The 22,278-nt window shown below is 44.2% G+C and overlaps 1 protein-coding gene across 5 annotated transcripts in view; it reads right to left on the reverse strand.

Moving 5' to 3' along the window:
* Positions 1-22,278, reverse strand: part of STAG1 (stromal antigen 1) — a 384,051-nt gene that overhangs the window by 145,663 nt on the left and 216,110 nt on the right. For all 5 annotated transcript variants that reach the window (XM_034781835.1, XM_034781837.1, XM_034781839.1 and 2 more), the window contains 3 exons: positions 12,565-12,679; positions 9,506-9,623; positions 2,610-2,713 (listed from right to left, as the gene is read on the reverse strand). In XM_034781835.1, the coding sequence (XP_034637726.1) occupies positions 2,610-2,713; positions 9,506-9,623; positions 12,565-12,679 (337 nt within the window). The remainder of the gene's footprint in view (positions 1-2,609; positions 2,714-9,505; positions 9,624-12,564; positions 12,680-22,278) is intronic.

Raw genomic sequence — 22,278 nt, forward strand, 5'->3', positions numbered from 1 at the left:
CTGATCTCTGGGGTACAGATGTGGTGACCCACATGAAAGACCCCCTAAGCTTATTTCTACCAGCTCAGGTTAAAAACTTCCCCAAGGCACAAATCCCTTCCTTGTCCATGGATGGTATTGCTGCCACCACCAAGTGAGTTAGGCAAAGATTCAGGAAAAGGACCACTTGGAGTTCCTATTTCCCCAAAATATCCCCCCAAGCCTCTTCACCCCCTTTCTTGGGGAGGCTTGAGTATAATATACCAACCAATAGGTTAATCAAGTGAGCACAGACCAGACCCTTGGGTTTTTAGGACACCAAAAAACAATCAGGTTCTTAAAAGAAGAACTTTATTATAAAGAAAAAAGTAAAAGCAGCACCTCTGTAAAATCAGAATGGAAGGTAATTTTACAAGGTAATAAGATTGAGAACACAGAGGATTCCCCCCTAGGCTCAACTTCAAAGTTACAAAAAGCAGGAATAAACCTCCCTCTTAGCATAGGGAAAATTCACAAGCTAAACCAAAAGATAATCTAATGCATTTCCTTGCTTTACTTACAATGTTTGTAATCTTAGATGTTTATTTCAGGTAGGATTTTAGGAGAGGTTTTTTTTCCGGCCTGGTCCCTCTCTCTGTCCGAAGAGAGCACAACAAAGAGACACAAACAACCCCTTTCCCCTCCCACCCACATCCCCCGATTTGAAAGTATCTTCTTTCCTTATTGGTCCTTTTGGTCAGGCGCCAACCAGGTTATTTGCGCTTCTTAACCCCTTACAAGTAAAGGAGGGATTTTATGCTACCCTTAGCTGTATGTTTATGACAACGTCAGTATAGGAGGGAGAACAATGTGTCCTAGAATAGGTAGAGGAAACCTGCCCTGAAATTTGAGAGACTGATGAGTCCTCTTCCACATACTCATAGCTGTTCAGCTTGCAGAGTAGATGAGGGCAATGTGGTGTTCTAGGTGATAGCGGGATCGGTGATCAAGAGACTCTTGACAACTGACTAATCCACAGCACTTGTTAACAGAGGAGATTCTGGCTCAGAAGGTATTATCAGATCCTTAGGGTACCTAAACTCTTGAGATACTGACGGTATCAAAGATTGGGCTGAGTGGGAACCTATGGAGGATGGCTTCAGTACTGTTGCAGCTGGCACCGAGCACTTGTTATGGGATTCCCTCAGTACTGTAGGTAGGTGAGCAGTCTTTGGTCGTGTTGATTTTCTTGTTATTTGTACTGAGTGTTGTTTAGGGACAGAGGTGGTCTTTTCAACCCAGGGCAGAGTTAAGTAAGGTTAACTGGCTGTGACTGGCGTCTATTGATGAGCACAGGTGATTTGTAGGGGAATGGAAAGTCTGCATGCTCCTTTCTAACTGAGCAATTTGTATCAATTCTGTGAGAGGCAGAAACTGTTTCTTTAAAAAAAATCCAATTTTAAACAGGAAAACCATGTAAAATAGGGGAATTCCTCTCTAACTCCATTATGGCTGATGGAAATCACCTTAGGAAATCCTTACTGTGCTTAAATTTTGTTGCAATATTTGATGGAACTGTAAGATCTATTTAAACAACAGTCTACAGTGATAAGAACAAAAGAACGGCCATAATGGGTCAGACCAAAGGTCCATCTAGCCCAGTGTCCTGTATTCTAACAGTGGCCAATGCGAGGTGCCCCAGAGGGAATGAACAGAACAGGTAATCATGAAGTGATCCTTTCCCTGTCGCTCATTCCCAGCTTCTGGCAAACAGGGGCTAGGGACACCATCCCTGCCCATCCTGACTAATAGCCATTGATGGACTTATCTCCTCCATGAATTTATCTAATTCTTTTTTGAACTATGTTATAGTCTTGGCCTTCACAACATCCTTTCGCAAAGAGTTCCACAGGTTGACTGTACGTTGTATGAAGAAATACTTCCTTTTTGTTTGTTTTAAACCTGCTACATATTAATTTCATTTGGTGACTCCTCGTTGAATCTTATTCTGTGAAGCTGAGGAATATTGACATAATTGATATTTATGAACTCTTTGTCATATTTGCTGTACTGCTGCAAACTGATTTGACAATACTTACCTAAGTAAAGCAGTTAATAATTTTGTCTTTGCTTTTTTAAAACCAGAGAAGAAAATTATTTTTCTATAAATATTTTAATAAAATTTATTGTCTGTCATTTTCAACAAAAGCATTCCAAAAAAATGAGATGCCTTGTCTAAAATTCTGAAGAAAGTGATTTTTCTCAAGATATAATTTTACAACTACCTAATTACTTAGGAATGCAAAAGAACTTTAAAAAATTCAAACGTATTCAGATTTATCATTTCCATTACTTTTCTCCAAAAAAAATTCAAGTCAGAACACAATTAGGTGGTTACAAAAGTCCCATAACATATTTTGCCAACTGCAACGATCTGTCACTATGGTTCTAGAGTACATCGATATAATATCATCATAGAATCATTGAGTGTAAGGCCAGAAGGGTCCACCACATCACAGGCCACCAACATCACCCAGCCATCCACACACTAAACCCGACAGACAAAAGTATTACAATATATCTACACCTATAACATATAAACATTTCATAGTGATACAAAGATCTGAACCATCTATTTCAATAAAACTCACTCTCTTGCCAGTTCCCCTGCCCACTGGTGGATGTGCTTCAGCAGCTTGTCGAATTGTACACACCATCAGCTCAATCAGAGCACTCTCTTGTCGGTCAGACATTGCTGTGGAGAAAGAAAAGAAAGTAGATTTGATCAACTGTATTAAGGTAATCATATACATGGTGATTTTATGGAATGCATGCACAAAATGTAGTAAACTAGTCAATGGTAAAACTTTCAAGAGTACCTAAGTGATTTAGAAACTGTAATCCCATTTTCAAAAAAGGGTCTAGGGCCTGATTTTCAAAGGCATTTAGGATCCTAATGATGCAGAGAGGAGCCTAATGAGATTTTTAACAAGCACCCATTGATTTAATTAGGAGTTAGGTGCCTGGGTGCTTGTGAAATTCTAATTAGGCACCTAAATACCTTTGAACATCTGGACCTAAGGTCAATGTTGAAAATGGGACTTAGGTACTTCTGAAAGTTCTACCCTGAGGCTAAATGTTAATTTAGGACACAATCTATTCAGACCCATTATATAAGCTTTTCAAAATAATCTATTTCACCATTATCAGAAATTCCTGGTTTAACAGATTTTAAGGCCAGAGGGGACCATTATGATCTTTTACTCTGACCTCCTACAGAACATAGGCTACAGAGTTCTATCCAGTGGTTCCTGCATCAAGCCCATAAGTTCTGGTTGAGCTAGAAATCTTTTAGAAAAGCAACTGGCTTTGATTAAAATACTTTAAGTGATGGAAAATCCACCACACTCCCTTAATTGATTGTTCTAGTGGTTAATTAAACTCACTATAAAATTCATAAATTATTTCCATTTGGACTTTATCTAGCTTCACCATCCACCCAGTGTACTTTGATGTGTGTTTTTCTTCAAGATTAGTAGGCCCTCTACCATCAGAGATCTTCTCCTCGTATGGGCACTTGTAGACTGTAATCAAGTCAACTGTCTCGTTTACAAGCAAAATAGATTGAGATCCTTAAGTCTCGCATCCTATTGCAGGTTTTCCAGTCTTCAAATAATTTTTCTGAATCCTCTCCAATTTTTCAACATCCTTTTAAAAGTGTGGATGCTAGAAACCACGAATCCCACATACATGGGTAAAATAATCTTCCTACGCCTGCTTGAAATTTCTATTTATATGTCCAAGGATTGCATTAACCTCCTTAGCCACAGCATTGCACTGGGAGCTCAGGTACACTTAGCTAGCCACTATCACCCCTAAGTCCTTTTCAGAGTCACCGTTTTTCATTATATTGTTCCTACCTTGTAAGGATGGCCTGCATTCTTTGTTCCTATATATATATGCCCTTGCATTTGGTTGTATTGAAATGAATGTTGTTTGATTGTGCCCAGCTTATCAACTTACCCAGATTACTCTGCAACAATGACCTGTCCTCCTCATATTCATCCCCTGACCAATTTTTGTCATTTGCAAACTTTAGCAAGGATCATTTAATATTTTCTTCCTGACCACGGATAAAAATATTAAATAGCACTGGGCCAATGACTAATCCTTGTGGGATCCCACTAGAAACACACACATTCAATAACAATTCACCATTAACAATTACATTTTATGATCTATCAGTTAGCCAGCCTCTAATCAATTTAGTATGTACTACACTGATTTTGTAGAATGCTAGTTTTTTTAAATTAGCATGTCCAGCAGTACTAAGTGAAATTGCTTACAAGTACAACATAGTCCAGCACCTTTACCAAGAAAGCTTGCACTCTCATCAAACAGTGATATCAAGTTTGTTTAACAAGATCCATTTTCAATAAAATTAATACCATTCAACATGGATTTATGATCTGTTCCTGCCTTCCTGGCTGAATTTTAGAGCAGCTGTACCATATTTCTGTGATCAAAGTCAGGGTAACAGACCTGTTCATCACCTTTACTCTTTTAAATAACAACACATTAGCCTTTGAAATACTAAAGCCACCAGAGCTCTGCACCAGCACAGGTGTCTGTCTGAATGGGGCCTTTGTGTAGTCTAGTGATCACAGCAGTGTACTTAGAGCAAAAGCTCCCAGCTTCTATTCCTGATCTTGCCACTGAATTGGGTAACTTTAGGCAAGTCGCTTAACTTTACTGTGCCTTGGTTTACCCCATTTAGAAAAAGCTATTACAACAGTGATCAATATTATTATTTCAAATTTATAATAATGCAGCCATCAATGTTCTGCACCAATGTGTTTTTTCTTTTAGTTTTTATGTTTATTTTATATTAAAATGATGATAGGTAGGATTTTCAAAAAGCACCTAAATAATTTAGGAATTGGGAGGGTGGGACACAGTGAGACTGTGCCTAAGTCACTTAAGCACTTTTACATTTCTTGCTAGTCGTGTTTACCAGGATTAGATTTTAAGAGCTTGGATTTTATAAATAATGTGATAGATGATTATACCTAAAAAACATAACTGACTTTTGAAACAAAATTTTTTGGTTTTGGAATTTCCAAGGTTTATATAATGTTTTATATTTTGGTTTCTTCAGGTAAATGAAGATAGTTTAAAAATATAAACAATTTAAATTAAAAAAGTAAGTGGTGAAGCTAACAACGATTCCTGCTAAGCACTTATTCTTTCAGTGCACATCTGACACGATATTCTTGTTCTTTCCCCACATATGTCAATTAGATATGAAAGTGTGAACAGTAAAGTCTATTTTCACTACTCACTAAATAGCAATGGCAAATTAAGCATCAAATCCAAAACTAGAAGCCAGGTCTCCTGCTTCCAAAGCCTTTGATACACCCATTAGGCCACAGTGTTTTAGTTAACCTATCAAATTATGTCACTGAAAATATTGGGCCTGAATTCTCTACTGCCTTGCATATTTCACCCACCTTTTACTCATTTTACACAGCTATAAATGTCCACAAAAGGTGCATGGCAGTGAAAATTTAGGCTGAAAGGGAGTGAATTTCAGTATTCTACACCAAATTACTCCATTGATTTGTATGCCCGTATTTTGGACTCACCTAGTGCTTCTTCACCTGTAGCCATCAAACCACTTTACAAATGAGGTTATGAATTATTACATACATTTTACTAAGGGCAGAGATCTGAACAGATTTCTAAGAGTCACTGTGCTCTAGTGTATAAACTCCATAGATCTTGCCACCTCAACAACCAGTGTGTCTTGTGCCAGATTTGCTACAAATTTACTAATTATAACTTTTGGCAAGTCATTAGCTCTCTTCCTCAGCTACCCAACCTGGAAAACTGACCCTGCATATTTGCACCAAGCCATGTGGATATTTTGATGGGGAATGTACAAAGATAAGCAATTTTACTTGACGTAGGATTTTCCCTTCACTTTTGAAAAGTAGCCTCAGCAAGTCTGGAGGTTAATGATATTCTCTGCTACCCCTTTTTCTCCATCATTTTCATTGGCAGAAAATCATGTCTATTTTCTGGCAATTCCTTAAACATTTTGTAGACTTAAGACCAGTATGGACCACTGTGATTATCTAGTCTGATCTCTGCATAACACAAGCCAAAGACTTCAGTGATTTCTGCATCAAGCCAAGCCAACAACTATATCTGGAGCATGTCTTAAAAAAATCCAATTTTAATTAAAAAAAAAAAAGTCAAGTGTTGGAACATTTATCACATCCTATGGTAATCTGTTCCAATGGTTCCATAACACACTAATCATTAATATTCTTGCATGATGCATGTATGGTAAATGCCCAAAGGACCATACAAATATAAAGGAAATATGGGACTAAATTGTGTTTAAATCAGACAAGTTAGGGGAGTGTGAAAACAGGTTTTTCCAGACAAAGGAAAAACCAAGACCTCCATCCAGTTGCAATCACAGACAATTAACAAACACTGGCATATCTGAGGTTGCAGGGACAGATCAATTTGCATTGTAGGAAGCACCAGTGGGGAAGAAATCAGCATGGAACCTCCTCCTCCAAACTCAATGGCACCTTTCCTCACATCAGGGGCACTGGACTTTGAGAAGGATACATTTCAAAAGTTCACAGGATTATAAAAGAGAGGGACAAAGAACCCTAAGTTATATTTTCACCTAAGATGACAAAGGAACTGAGCATTTTGGACTTTGTACGAGATTCTGACCAAGGATGTGGTCAGCCATTTTACTGGAAGAAAGTGTAGTAAGAATCTCACCTTGAACCAAGATTGAAGTCATTAGAAAGCATTTTTCACTTTTATTCGCTTGTAACCATTTTTGACTTTCTTCCTTAGACTTGAATTCACTTAGAATCTTCTCTCTTTTTGCCAATAAACGTTTTACATTTAATCTAAACCAAGCCAGTGCTGTGTTCAAATTGAAATTATTGTTATCTCCAGTTAAAACAACAACTGCTGTGTTTTTGTCTTTTTAATGGAGCAACTTTTACTTCCCTAAAAGTTCCAGTAGAAGGCTGGACATTTCAGGGCAGATGGTTTGGGAGAAATCTGGGACTGGGGATGTGTTGGGATCACTCAGTTAGTAGTAACCAAGGCTGAGGGAGATCAGAGTGTGGCTATGATGTAACAAGCAGGGTGCTGAAGTCAGAGATGCTGAACCAGGGTTGCTTAAAACACAGATACTTAGTGCATGTTTGTATGGTGACTGGGAATGTCCAGACAGGGATCTCCATAATCAGTGCATTTTAGGGCACTCAGGATTACAGGACAAGCGGTGACAACCTCTCACTGGTCTGGGTTACACCTCAAAATGTTACATAAGCTGCCCCTACATGTATGTATTTGGTAAATACACATGGGGCTGAGAATAGGCCAAAGGGGAGTAATGTGTATTGATAATGCTGACCTGCCACTACAAATCTCAGAACATTTCTGTTGGTTGGGAAAAATCACTACATGGAAATATGCATCCTGAAAATGGAGGGCAGAAAACCAGTTGTTTTGATCTAATATGGAGATAATTGTAGCAAGGTTACCATACATAATCTCATATTCTTGATGTACTTGTTGAGACCTTGGAGGTTAGAATAGATCTCACCCTTCCCTTGGACTTGTGAATCAGGAAATAATGTAAGTAGAATCCCTTTCCTCGATGCTGAAGGGAAACTTCTTCTATGGCTCCTAAAGCAAGCAGAGTCTGAATCTGCTGAAGAAGCAGAGACTCATGACAGAGCTCCCTGAAAAGGGATGAGGTAGGAGGTGAAAAGAGTGGATGGACAGGAATTGGATGGCATATCCCTATCCCACAATGCTTAAGATCCATTTGTACATAGTTACTGTTTCCCAAAACCTGTAGAAGCAGGATAGCCTGTCCCCAAATGGACGGGATATAATCAGGAAGTTGACGAGCGGTATGCTGTCCTCGAAAGGAGAATCAAATTGGCTGCTTGCCCAAGGCTGCAGAAGAAAACTACCACAGCTGAACACTCCTGAATTAAAAAAGAGGTAGAGCAAGTCTGATGTTGCCTGATAAGACTGTGGGATCAATATGGTTGATGCTGAGACTGATGTTTTTGGTACTGAACTTGAGGGATGACCCGCAAATACTACCAGAGTCGACTGTGTGGTGATTAATTGATCTTGTCTCAATACAAGAAAGCAGGTAGACAGCCCTGCTTTATCCTGCATACTCAACCAATCCTGATTATGGCCTGCACTTTTTTTTTAGAAGAGGAGGAATCTCTCCACACTCTGGAATGGCTCCGATCAGTCTTGCAAGTCTTCTTCCTCAGAGGACAAGAAGAAGAATGATCTCTTCTCCTCAGAGAAGAGTCAGAGTATGGCTGGGCAACAGCAGCCTGTGTTGCCCTGGATTTGAGGGGTGTATAGACCCCACGATGTGATCAAGCCAATTGCAACCATATTATGTGCATTCAGCCACCATGAATTAATGAAATAGAACAGAAAGTGAAATAGAAAGAAGTGGAGCACAGCTCTATTGCATGAATCCCAGCTGGCATAAGATAGATCTGGCCCTTGGCTTGTACTGGGGCCAGTGCATGGTCCACAAAATCAGGGAGCATACTCCTGGATGGCCCCTCCTGAGTGGATTTCATCACAGGAGAGAAACTGAACTTAGCAATGGTTCTTAGTTGTAAACCAAAGAGCAATGTTAATATTCATTAACAGATTGTTCAGATAGTAGACTTCCTAATGACACTGTCAGAAAAACCAATAGAGGAATTCAATGAGATACAGAAGAACTGTATTTGGGAAGTATTGTCTTTCAGGCTTGACAAAAGTCTATTGTTAACATATATTCCCATGATGGTATGCACAAACACAGGCATCTATTCTTATTTCATTCATTACACTAGATTCAGCAAAGGAATTCAGCAGCAAGATTCCATTCTCCTCCTCTCCCCCCCTTTTCTCAACATACCTTTTTTTTGCAATATAATTGTTGTTCATAAAGCAATGTTTTATATAAACCCCTAAATTCAATAATTATCACTTGAAGTATTGGCTCTATTCAAAGCCATATTATTATTATAATTACCCAGTTTAAAGTGCCCAATAACATGCTAGTCACATCACTGTTCAGATAAGAAAAGAAGGTGCTGACCTCTAACTGCAGACAATGTCAGAATGAAGGAGGCAAGAAAACAGTAAGATGAAAACTAGTGAGCGATTAGTAATGCCATTGTTTCAATTAAATATGAAACAAAAAAACCTTGTCCCTTTGATCACTGTGTCTTGAGAACGCATTAAGGCAGTTCCCATTTAATGTGCTGCCTTCTACTTGAAAATTTGCATTAACCCCTCCCAAAAAATCAGATTAATTAAAATATAATATCTCCATTTTGCATATCACTTCTAAATGTAGGATAGGAAACAGACATTCATATAATCCAAAGATTAACAGCATTTTTATTAAGAAGAATTAACCGTATTTTATTACATCAATTTAATGTATTTAATAAAATGACACAAATACCTTCTTCTCCTTGAACTGGTTCTTCCAGTAGCAATTCTGTCATGCACTCCCAATCCTTCAGTAGTTCTTGAGAGCTCTCCCACAAACTATCCACTAAGTAAGCTGCATGTTCATGCAACTAGAAATAACAAGTCAAATGTCAATAAAGCTTTCTGGTTCAAACATGGCTTCATCAACTATTATAATGGTTTGAGTGAGGACAGTGTTCTTGTATCACTAAGAAGGAAAACTACATTTGAAATTAATGTTGGAAGGTCCACTTTCCAACAAAAAGACATGTAACTGCATAACCATAGTGAAACTTTTATTTTATGCAAAGGGTGAGTGGAGTGGGAGAAAGAAATGAGGGCTCTTTTCTGATATAACACTCTACTTGCAGGTGTCTTCTAAGTCAAGGCTTATATCATGACATGAGAAGAATCATAGAATCACAGGGTTAGAAGGGACTGCAAGGGTCATCTTGTCTAACCCGCAATCCCATTAGAATGCTTGTCACACTTTTCTGTAGAGTTAAGGTGTCATAATAGTGGACAATGCGGGGGGGATGGGACATTCTATCGAGATGTTTATTTTTCTTTTATTAACAGTATGTAATAGGCATAGGGAATTTCATGTTAGTTTTAATATAGTATACATCTTAAGTATCATAATATATACTGTAATAATGAAAAATTACACAACAGTGTTCATTCAACATAACACTTTACAACTATACTGCTAAAAGTTTAAAACTAATGAACTACTGTTTAACAACATAGCTCAACAACAGCAACTGGACCTGATACATTCATCTAAGAAATGTTTAAAAATGTTAGGAGGGAGGGCACTATTTATGGACAAGAAATTATTATAAAGATTTTTCAGTTTGTGTGCAGACCTATCCATTTTTCAGCATTGACACGGAACAGGAACCAAATAGCTATTGAATGTAGCTCTGAGATCTGGATACATAATGCACAATACTTTCAAAACTGCTCGGCATTGGCCTAACTCGCGTCTTACTTAAAATAATGGTAAAACTCTCATTTACCTCAATGGGCACAGAATTAAGTCAATGTTGAGTGTTTCTGAAAATCCCATCAGAAGTTTCTTTATAATAATAGCATTCAGTTATACTGAGAAAAATCATTCTGGAAAGAATAGACATTAGCTTCCACTGACTTGTAAGACAATCATGAACTACTATCAACAAGTAACACCACAGCATGCTGATTTAACTAATTACCAAGTAATGGTGCTGAACCTGGCTTTAGGGACCAAGGCTAGAGTTCTATGAGCTAAATTCTCTCTCCTCAGTGAGGAGGGACAAGGCTGGCACTTTGTAATCTCTCTGAGATTCAAGGGAGCAAAGCACATTGGGAACTGAAGCTCATCATGGCTGCCATAACAGTAGACCTAGCTTCCAGCAAGATCTGATGGAATGTGAGGAATGTATAAGAACAGCACCTTTGACAGACCAGGGGAGAGACATAGAAAGAATCAGGCTCTAGAGGCCTCTCTCCTGGAAGAAGCAAGCAAATAACCCCATTTCCTTATATTTTTATTTTTCAATGATTTTTGCTGTAATTACTTTGAGGCACATATTCACTTTTTCTGAGCATTCTGTTAGTGTCCTTCTGGCAGAGCCTCCTCCTCCCTTCTGCTCTGTGTGCAGGTTACCCAAGATTCTGCCCTTAGACCCTTCTCTTCTCACTGTAAACCCTGTCTCTGGAAGATCTCATCAACCCACCTGGCTTCAGCAATCATTTTATGCCGAGGACACATACATATCTCTCTCCACCACAAACCAAGATGAGATATGGCAATCTACTCCACACAGGGCTATGCTTCAAAACCTTCCAGTGGCAGAAACCAGTGTTGACAGCAGTGGCCCACGTTATAAGTTAAGTATCTCACTAAAGGCTGCACTCATGGCTCCTTGATCCTCAGTGACTACTTGTGGCTTTCTGGGAGATGTTAACACCCATCGGACTACATTCAAATCTTTCCCCTTCTGACTTCTCAATATCGCTAAGATCATCTGTTTCTTTCCACTCCCACAACCAAACCTCTTGTACAAGCCGTCATTATATCCTACCTATGCTACTGCAACACCCTCCTTTTTGGCTTCTCAAACACAAACATAGCCCTTCTTTGTCCACAGATTTGATCATGTCATTCCCCTCTTCCAATCCCTCCTTTGTTATCTACTTACTATTGAATCAAGCTTCCTGTCATCATCTTCAAAGCTCTCCACATTTCTGTCCCTCCCTTTTCAAATTTAATTCTGCCTCTATCCCTCCACTCCACCAATGTTCCCAGGCTTGTCTGTTTGTCAGCTTCTTCAAGTCACCTCCATGCTTTTGATCAAGCAACTTCCTATACATGGTACAACCTTCCTGAACCCATCAGAAGGCTGCTACCCAATTCATATTTAAGTCCCCTATAAGACCAATTTCTGCTGTGCGGCTTACAGTGAATGGCATTGATTTGTACATACATTGCCTTGTTTTTGTTCCCCTGTTACTATATTCTGCCTAGTAGTCTGTCTATCTATCTTTAGATTGTGAGCTCCCTGGAATAGGCACCAGACTTCTTTAATGTCTGGAAAGTGACTAGCACACATTTGGTATGACCATTAGATAAATAAATAAATAAATGCCTTCAAAGAGCATCTGGAAGACACTCAAGCTGTGAGACTTCAATTAGATTTTGTTCTCTTTTGTGACTGGTTAAAATAAAGTTACCCAGAAAATATGATTGCTTCCTTTTTTTAAAGCACATTCCACAGACTCATTCTTTTATAGTTTGTCCTGCAATAGGCACCACCAAAATATACGTTCTGGTGAACTATAGTAGCCAGAGTGGGGAGAGCAGAGTTGATTACACTGAAGCCAGGCAAGAGTAAAAGAAGTCCTAGGGAGGATATTGGTTTGAGTTTACTTTACGGACAAGGAGAAGGGGATCAAATGCATATGGTGTCACTAGCATTAAAACCTGTTTGTAAAAGTTGATCAATCACCTTAAATAAGTTTCATGTTTTGCTAAATATATAAAATTGATATCAGAATTGTTTTTACCTCACTTTCAAGAAAGAAAAGAACCAACATCCTAATGAGGTTCCCATTTGGACTGTTCCGTCCTCTCCTCTTCGCTAATGCTTCTTCTGCCTGGGGGTCATGCCTGCTGAACAGTCTAGAAATAAGTAACAGGAGTTATAATATTTATATTAAACAGCTTTGTTTGCTCAACATTATGGCTAACATGTTAATTCATAAAATACAATTAAAAAAAACAAAAAACCATTCCCCTCAATAAACAAACAAATTGCATTTGTTCAGCTCCACAGGGACAGAAGCACTTCACACAATGAAAAAATTATGAAATGTACTTGTGTAAAATGTTTGTATTATAGCTGGTATTTTAAAGTTTTAAGTCTTGTGATGGTATGGCTATCTTGCTGAAAAACAATGTTATTGTGACACTACCAATTTAAGAACTAACTGTAGGAGGCTCTAAACTGGATTGCAGCCTGCTTTAACAATCATAAATTGAACTCAAGTATTTAAGCAAAATGCTAACTATGAAAGGAGGCTGTTTTCCCCCCACCACTACTGACCTTTATTTCATAAAAATATTGAGGATAAAAATGAGTTACAGTCCAACCTTTGTATGTTTTTTAATCTTCACTTTTACTTAGTTTTGTGCACACTGGCTAGGTGTGGCTGCAACTGAACCTTGTCCTAGTAGATGACCGCGTACAGCGGTTCTGGTCTACGCTACGCGGTTATTTCAGAATTAGCTGAGTTAATTCAAAATAAAACGGATTCCGTCCACACGACCAAAATGTTTTTTTTTCCCCGATTTAAAAAGCTCTTTAATCAGATTTCTGTACTCCACCTCAGCAAGTGGAGTAACGCTAAAATCGAGATCGCAGTTCCGGGTTACAGGTACTGTGGACGCAATTCAACGTTATTGGCCTCCGGGAGCTATCCCAGAATGCTCCCTTGTGACTGCTCTGGACAACACTCTCAACTCTGATGCACTAGCTAGGTAGGCAGTAAAAGCCCCAGGAACTTTTGAATTTCATTTCCTGTTTGGTCACCATCAGCGCAGGTGACCATCAGCACAGTCCACCATCACAGGCGACCATGCAGAGTCCACCATCACAAGACCACGCAGTCCCAGGTTCGCAGACAAGCTCCAGCATGGTCCGAATGGGAGGTACTGGATCTCATCACATGTTGGGGACACAAATCTGTTATGGCAGAACTACGTTCCAAAAAAAGAAACGCAAATACGTATGCTAAAGTCTCCAGGGCCATGACAGAAAGAGGCTACTCCAGGGACACAGAACAGTGTCGTACAAAAATCAAGGAGCTCAGGCAAGTGTACCAAAAAGCCAGGGAGGCAACCAGGTGCTCTAGGTCACAGCCCCATACATGCCACTTCTACTGTGAGCTGCATGCAATTATGGGGGGGTGACACCACCACTACCCCATCACTGTCCATGACCCCTGAAAGGGGGGAGTTGCATGGAGCGAGGAGGATGAGTTATTGGAGGATGAAGAGGAGGAGGAGTAGGACAGCGCACAGGTGGCAAGTGGGGAATCCAACTTCCCCCTAGCCAGGAACTATTCTTAACGCTGGAGCCAATAGCCTCCCCACACTCCCAAGGCGGGCTCCCAGACCATGACCCTGGAGAAGGCACTTCTGGTGAGAGAGAGCCTGATGGAGCCACGTGGTGGGGGCAAACCCAGCTGCGCTGGACTGTTCGCGTTTAGTTTAAAGGGCTCATCCCTGTTCAGAGCCTCATCGGAGCCACGCGGTGGGTGCGGGGGGAGGGTGCAGGGGGTGCGCTGTGTGAAACAATCATCCCAGAGAGCCCGCAGGCCCTTTTATATGGCAAACCCACCAGGCATTGCTTGCTATGGGAAAGGGGGACTGGCAGTTTGAAAGCATTGAAATGAATGCGGAAGAAGCAGAACCCTGCGTGCCCCTATGGCTTACCATGGCTGCCTGCAAGCTGAATTCTGTTGCCCGGCCGCGTATGATGGCTTACTCACACCAAAGTGGCAGGCACTCAGTATAAGAGGCAAAATGCGACCTTGTACAGAAAGAACATGTACTGTGTACTATGTATTGCCTGTTTCACTGAGAAAGTGTCCCCCCTTTGTTCTCTAAAATGTATCTTTTAAAATACTACCTCCCTTTTTCTCCTCCCGCAGGTGCAAATGTTACAACGCAGCCCCTATCTACTCCGTCCCAGAGGCTGGTTCAGATTAGAAGGTGGAAAAAACTAACTCGGGACGACATGTTTGCCGAGCTTATGCAGTCCTCCCGCACTGATAGGGCTCAGCTGAATGCGTGGAAGCAAACAATTGCGGAGTACCATAAAGCATTAAATCCTTCCCTCCTCCTCCACCCCCCTAACCCAATACCCTCCGCCCCACTCCCCTGGTCTACCTTCTGATTTCTCTTAGTGAGTTGTGCAACAAATAATAAAGAACGGTTTTTAAACAATTGTGACTTTATTTCCTTTCATATATATATAGGGGGCGGGTAACTTCAAGAGAAACAAACACAACTGTCACACCATACCCTGGCCAGTCATGAAACTGGCTTTCAAAGCTTCTCTGATGCGCAGCGCGCCCTGCTGCGCTCTTCTAATCGCCCTGTTATCTGGCTGTGCGAAATTGGCTTACAGGCGAGTTGCCTCAACCTCCCACCCTGCCATAAACGTCTCCCCCTTACTCTCTCAGATACTGTGGAGCACACAACAACAAGCAGCAATTACAATTGGAATATTGGTTGTGCTGAGATCTAACAGAGTCAGTAAACTGTGCCAGCGCACTTTCAAATGTCCAAAAGTACATTCTACCACCATTCTGCACTTGCTCAGCCTATAGTTGAACTGCTCCTTACTACTGTCCAGGGTGCCTGTGCATGGCTTCATGAGCCATGGCATTAAGGGGTAGGCTGGGTCCCTGAGGATAACTATAGGCATTTCAATATCCCAAACAGTAATTTTCTGGTCTGGGAAGCAAGTCCTTTCCTGAAGCTGTTCAAACAGACCAGAGTTCCTGAAGATGCGAGCGTCATGCACCTTTCCCGGCCATACCACGTTGATGTCAGTGAAACATCCCTTTTGATCCACCAGTGCTTGCAGCACCATGGAAAAGTACCCCTTGCGGTTTATGTACTGGCCGCCCCGGTGTTCCAGGGCCAAGATAGGGATATGCGTTCCGCCTATTGCCCTGCCACAGTTAGGGAACCCCAGCGCATTAAAGCTATCCACAATGGTCTGCACATTTCCCAAAGTCACTACCCTTGATAGCAGCTGGTCAATGATTTCATTGGCTACTTGCAGCACAGTAGATTTGCCCACTCTAAACTGATTCCCGACTGACCTATAGCTGTCGGGCGTTACAAGATTCCACAGGGCTATTTTGGCCACTCGCTTCTCAACTGTGAGGGCTGCTCTCATTTTGGTGTCTTTGCGCTTCAGGGCAGGGGACAGCAAGTCACAAAGTTCCATGAAAGTGGCCCTACACATACGAAAGTTTTGCAGCCACTGGGAATCATCCCATACCTGCAGCACTATGCGGTCCCACCAGTCTGTGCTTGTTTCCCGGGCCCAGAATCGGTGTTCCATGGCATGAACATGGCCTAATGCTACCATGATCTCCCAATTGCCACGCTTCTAAGAATGTCTGTGTCCATATCCTCATCAGTATAGTAATCACGCTGTCGTCGCTTCCTCGCCCGGTTTTGCAGGTACTTCACATACTGCTGGATAATGCACGAGGTATTTACAATGGTCAAAACTGCAGCGGAGATCTGAGCGGGCTCCATGCTTGCCGCTCTATGGCGCCTGCACAGATAATCCTGGAAAAAGGGCGCGAAATGTAGGAGAGCAGAGTGGCAGCGGAAGAGGTGCTGTTTGGTTCACGATAGCTGAAAAAAGGCGGGAAATGGTTGTCTTCTGTAGCTTTCACGGAGGCGGGAGACCAGGACATGGAGAAGTTCGGTAGCGCGGCCAGAGCGGGAGAGCAGAGTTGGTGGCGGAAGCTGTGCTGCTCGGTTCACAATGGCTGATCAGAGTTGGCAGCGGAAGCGGTCGATGAGGAAGAGAAAGAGTAGATACTTATGGAGATTACATAGAAAGATGAGAGGAAATGCGAGGTGGATTCATAGTACCAGGAGAGAAGCGGTGCACCGTACTGCACCGTCTGCTGAAAGCAGTATGGCGTCTGCACGCCAAAAAGGCGTGAAACAATTGTCTGCCATAGCTTTCATGGAGGGAAGAGCGACTGATGACACACACCCAGAAACACCCGCGAGAATGTTTTTGCCCCATCATGCACTGGGAGCTTAACCCAGAATTCCAATGGGCGGCGGGGACTGCGGGAACTGTGGGATACCACAGTGCACCGCTCTGACATTCGATGCTAGCCTCGGTACTGTGGACACACTCCACCGAATTCACACGCTTTAATGGGGACACACAAGACCGAATGTATAAAAGCGCTTCCGAAAAATTCGAATAGAATAATTTCAAAATAATTTCGTACTGTAGACGTACCCTCAGAAACTCATCTCGCTGACGTCACCACCACCAGGGAAGAGACTTTACATGACAGGTGGGAAAGGGGGCAGGAGCCCAGCAGCTTGAAGGGCGGATCCGTGAGCCTGGAGAGGACCAAGTTAAGATCCCATTGTGGGACAGGGGTCCACACCTGTGGGAAGAGTCTCTTGAGGCCTCTCAATAATCTGACCGTCATGTCATGAGAAAACACCGTCTGACCCTGGATCGGAGGATGGAAAGCGGAGATGGCCACGAGGTGCACTATAATGGAGGAATGTGCTAGACCTTGGTTCCTTAGGTGACGCAGGTAGTCCAAGATGGACTGAATGGAAGAACATGAGGGAGAGATGCCATGCTCAGAAGCTCAGAGTGAAATCCTCGTCCACTTGGCCAGCTAAATCACTCTGGTTGAGGGCTTCCTACTCTCTCTAGGAGGACCTGTTAGGCCATATCCAAACAGATCCGTTCCTCTGAGTTCAGTCACGCAGCATCCAGGCTGAGCGGTGCAAGGATGTGAGACTGGGATGCAACAGCCAACTGTGGTCCTGTGACAGCAGATTCGGATGGTTGGGCAGGGGCCAGGGAGAGGCCATGTGCCCAGCTCATGAGTGTGCCAAACCAGTGTTTGTGAGGCCACTCCCGGGTGATCATGATAATCTGCGCTTTGTCTCTCTTGATCTTTGTCAGTACCTAGCTGATGAGCAGAATCAGCAGGAATGCGTTCATCAGTCCCCTGACCATGACAGAAGGAAGGTGTCACAGATGGATTCCCCGCTCAGACCTTGCCCAGAACAGAAACGATGGCACTTCCTGTTCTGTCTGGTGGCAAACAGGTCCACTTGGGGAGTTCCCCACCTCTGGAAGATCATGCAGGCTACCTCCAGGTGGATCGACCACTTGTGGTGAGAGAAGAAGTCCCTGCTGAGCAGGTCCACCAGCATATTCTTGATGCTGGGAAGGTGACAAGCTTCCATGTGGATTTCCTGGCTGATGCAGGAGTCCCATAGATGGAGTGCCTCTTCACAGAGAGCTGACGAGCACGCTCCCCCTTGCCTGTTGATGTAGAACATTGAGGCTGTATTGTCCGTCAGGACTAGCACCACCTTGCCCAACAGGTAGCGTAGGAAGACTCCCCATGCCAGCTGGATGGCTCTGAGCTCTTTGACATTTATGTGCAACTTCGCCTCCCCCGGGGACCACATTCCGTATGTGGAGGTCGCCAAGATGCGCCCCCCAGCCAAGGTCCAAGACATCCGGCAGCAACTTGATGGAGTGAGGGGGGTTGTCGAACAGAACTCCCTCCAGGACTGTCCTTCAGTCGGTCCACCATGGCAGCGAGGTAAGTATCGCCCGGGAAATGATATAATCTTTTCCAGGGGGTCCCGGGACTGGGAATAGACCGTTCCCAGCCATTGCTACATGGGCCGTATCCAAGTGCATGCTGCCATGTGACGCGCAGACGCAGATAGACCTTGGCCTTAGTCAGGGGGAACATGGAAACTTCCATGATGTCTGGAACCTTTCCAGCGGCAGGAATGCTCTGGCGCAGGTCGAGTTCCGGACCACTCCAATGAACTCTATCCTCTGCATTGGCACGAACGTCAACTTTTTGTCATTTACCAGGAGGCCCATGGGAGCAGCACGTGGCTTGAAGCACCGCGACATCTCTTTGGACTTGAGATCTAGAGCTGTTCTTGACCAGCCATTGAGGTATGTGTAGATCTAGATACCCCGGCGCCTGAGGTAAGCATCTACCACTATAATAATAATATATGGAGATATACCTATCTCATAGAACTAGAAGGGATCTTGAAAGGTCATTGAATCCAGTCCCCTGCCTTCACTAGCAGGACCAAGTACTGTCCCTGACAGGTCGTTGTTGTTTTTTTGCCCCAGGTCCCTAAATGGCCCCCTCAAGGATTGAACTCACAACCCTGGGTTTAGCAGGCAAATGCTCAAACCACTGAGCTATCCCTCCCCCCTGACATACACTTGGTAAATATTCTCAGTGCTGTTGCCAGGCTGAATGGGAGGACCACAAACTGGTAGTGGTGGGGGCCCACCGTAAACTGGAGGAAGAGTCTGTGTCTTTGAAAGATCGCTATGTGGAAGTATGCGTCCTTCAAGTCGAGGGCGGCATACCAGTCTCCCAGATCCAGGGAGGGGATGACAGACACCAGGGAGACCATGTGGAACGTTCGCTTCTTCATGTACCTGTTGAGGTCTCTCAGGTCCAGGATGGGCCGTAGACCGCTGTTGGCCTTTTGGATTAAAAAGTACAGGGAATAGAACCTGTACTTGAGAGGAACTTCTTCCACCGCACCCAGCTGTAGTAACTCCTTTACCTCCTGCGCGAGAAGACTCGTGAGAAAGGTCCCTGAAGAGGGACGGGGAAGGTGGATGGGAAGTTGGGGTAGAAAGGAACTGAAGGGTATAACCCTGCTCCACTGTGCTGAGCCGCCAGCGGTCTGAAGTTATAGCGGTCCAAGCAGGGAGGAAAAAGAAAAGGCGGTTGGAGAACACTGGGAAAGATGGATCCGGGGAACAGTCTAGTAGGTTGCCCTCAGGCGCACTGTCAAAATGCCCATTTGGCCCCTTGCTTGTTACGGGTCGAGCCCAATTGGGCAGAGGATGGAGTCGGGTGGCACTTGTAGTCCTTGGCTCGTTTGTGCGGCTGGTCCTGCCGAGGGTAGTTCCCCCGGATGTAGAGACCCAGGGTTTTCAGGGTGGTGCAGGAGACCTTGAGGCCATGCAACTTGCTGTTAGTTTGCTCCGCAAATAGGCTCGGCTGTTGAAGGGCAAGTCCTGCATTGCCTGCTGGACCTCAGTGGACAACCCAGAGAGGAGCAGCCAGGAGGCTCACCGCATGGAGACAGCGGAAGCTATGCGCAGGCATCAGCAGTGTCTGACGCCGCCTGGAGGGCCTCCCTGGCCGCGGTCATGCCCTCATCGAAGATCTCTCGGAAATCTTTCTTGGAAGCCTCAGGGAACGACCCTTCGAACTTGGCCATGGCTTGCCTCATCTGAAGTCATATTGGCCAAGGAGGGCTTGGTGGTTGGCCACTCTGAGCTGAAGGCTGGAAGACAAATAAACCTTATGTCCAAAGAGATCCAGCCTCAAGTCTTTATTTTTAGGGGTGGCCCCGGGTTGTCCTTGCCTCTCCTTGTGGTTAACCACCTTGACCACAAGTGAATTGGGAGCTGAATGGGAGTATAAGTACTCATGCCCTTTGGTTGGCACAAAGTACTTGCGTTCAGTCCTTTTAGAGATAGGTGCCAGGGAAGCAGGAGGCTGCCACAGGGCATTAGTGATTTTAGAAATCCCTTCATGAAGGGGTAGAGCCACCTTAGCAGGAGCCGAGGAACAGAGGACGTCAAAAAGAGAGTCCAAGGGCTCTTCCCATTCCTCTGCCTGAAGCCCCAGATTGGAAGCGACCCTCTTCAAAAACTCCTGCTGTGCTTTGGTGTCATGCTGAGGAACTGGGTGAGGGGGCCCCATGATAGCCTCTTCTGGCGACGACGAGGACGATGCCGGTGCCATGGAAACCTCCACGTCCATTGGTAGTCAAGCAACTTGCTCCCCTAGGTCGTCCTGGATCTGAGGAGTCTTACCCCCCGAAGCCTTGAGCAGAGGAGTGGAATGGGATACCAAGACCACTGGCCTCTCCAAGCCTCCTGACACCGATCGCCACTGCGCTTGGGGCCATGGGACAAGTTTTGGTGCTGATGATGTAGGTGGCACCGCAGGTACTGGGGCTTGTCCTGCAGTCAGGGAAACTCGCTCCGTGCCGGAACTATTAGCGGAGCGGTCGGTATCGGATGACCAGGATCGGGTGGAGAGGTGGCTCTTGTCTGACCGGTGCAGGTCAGGGTCTCAGGGACCGACAGCGTTTGGCAAATCTGCATCGGACACCCAGCAATCCATGCCTCACACTACTCGACCGGTACAGGGATTTCAAATGGGACCAGGAACTACTATGGGCCGGTTGCTGGGAGGATCTTCCTGCGCAGGGCGACCTCCTTCTTGGAGATGGGCGATGACGGCCCAGCGATTGGCGGCCTTTGATCCCTGATCAGTCATGTGATTGGTACCAGGTCCTTGGCGGCGACACACACATAGGTCCCAATGCGGATTTTCCCTGAGACTGGGGTACCGCTGGAGCCAGTGTGGGTGGCACCGGGAGTGCCAGGATCTCCTGAGCTGTTTGAAGGGCTTTGGGCATCGATGGTACCAGAAGCTGGCCAGGGCCTGCATTGCTATCTGGAGTCACAGGCGAAGTATGGGATGGGTTGCACCATTCGACTTCAGCTGGGGCCCAACTTCCTGAAGGGGGCGTTGAGCTGCCCAGCACGGGTCTTGGCTCACCCCCAGCCCTCTCCTTTCCCTTGCAGGAGGTAGGAGATCTTCCCCTCACAGTCTTTTTCTGTTTCTTGATTGGAGCCGTGAAGGGAGACCGGTGCCAGCTTGTGGACAGCGCTGGCGGAGCACTGCGCACAGAGGCCAGGGTGCTTGGTGCGGAGTTGGACCGTTGTTCCGGTGCCAGAGTGATTGCCGACTCCATTAGGAGCGCTTTTAGACTGATATCGTACTCCTTCTTCGTCCTAGGTTTGAAGGACTTGCAGATGACACTTGTCACTTATGTGTCCCTTGCCTAAGCACCTTAGGCAGCTAGTATATGGATCACTGACGGGCATAGGCTGTTTGCAGCGATCACAGGCTTAAAGCCTGAGGATCAGGGCACGCCCCGTCCCCCATCTGAGTCCTGTTTGGGACTATGATAACTTCAGGAACTACAACTATGGGTAACAACAACTATCTACAACTATACTACGAATTCTACAGAGTTCGTATGAACAGAGAATGAGACAATGCAGCAGACATTCCAGCACCGTCACTGGTGGCAAGAAGGAACTGAGGGTGGAGGGAGCCAGCAGCACCCCTTATACTGCGGCATGTGCGCGCCGCTCTGGGGGGGCCAGAGCAGGTTCCCTACAGATACTGCTGAGGGAAAAACTTCTGGCACCGGTGCATGTGGCGAGCACACACCCCTAATATGGAATGGACATGAGCAATCACTCAAACAAGAACCTAAAGCTTCAGGGCACAAGGTAATCACTAATAGGTTGGGGTTAGGAAGAAACTAATCTATAATTATACATTATAGGATTTCTTACACTTCCTCTAAAACACCTGGTACTGACCACT

This window comes from Trachemys scripta, chromosome 9 (genome assembly GCF_013100865.1).
Source record: "Trachemys scripta elegans isolate TJP31775 chromosome 9, CAS_Tse_1.0, whole genome shotgun sequence".
Taxonomy (NCBI): domain Eukaryota; kingdom Metazoa; phylum Chordata; order Testudines; family Emydidae; genus Trachemys; species Trachemys scripta.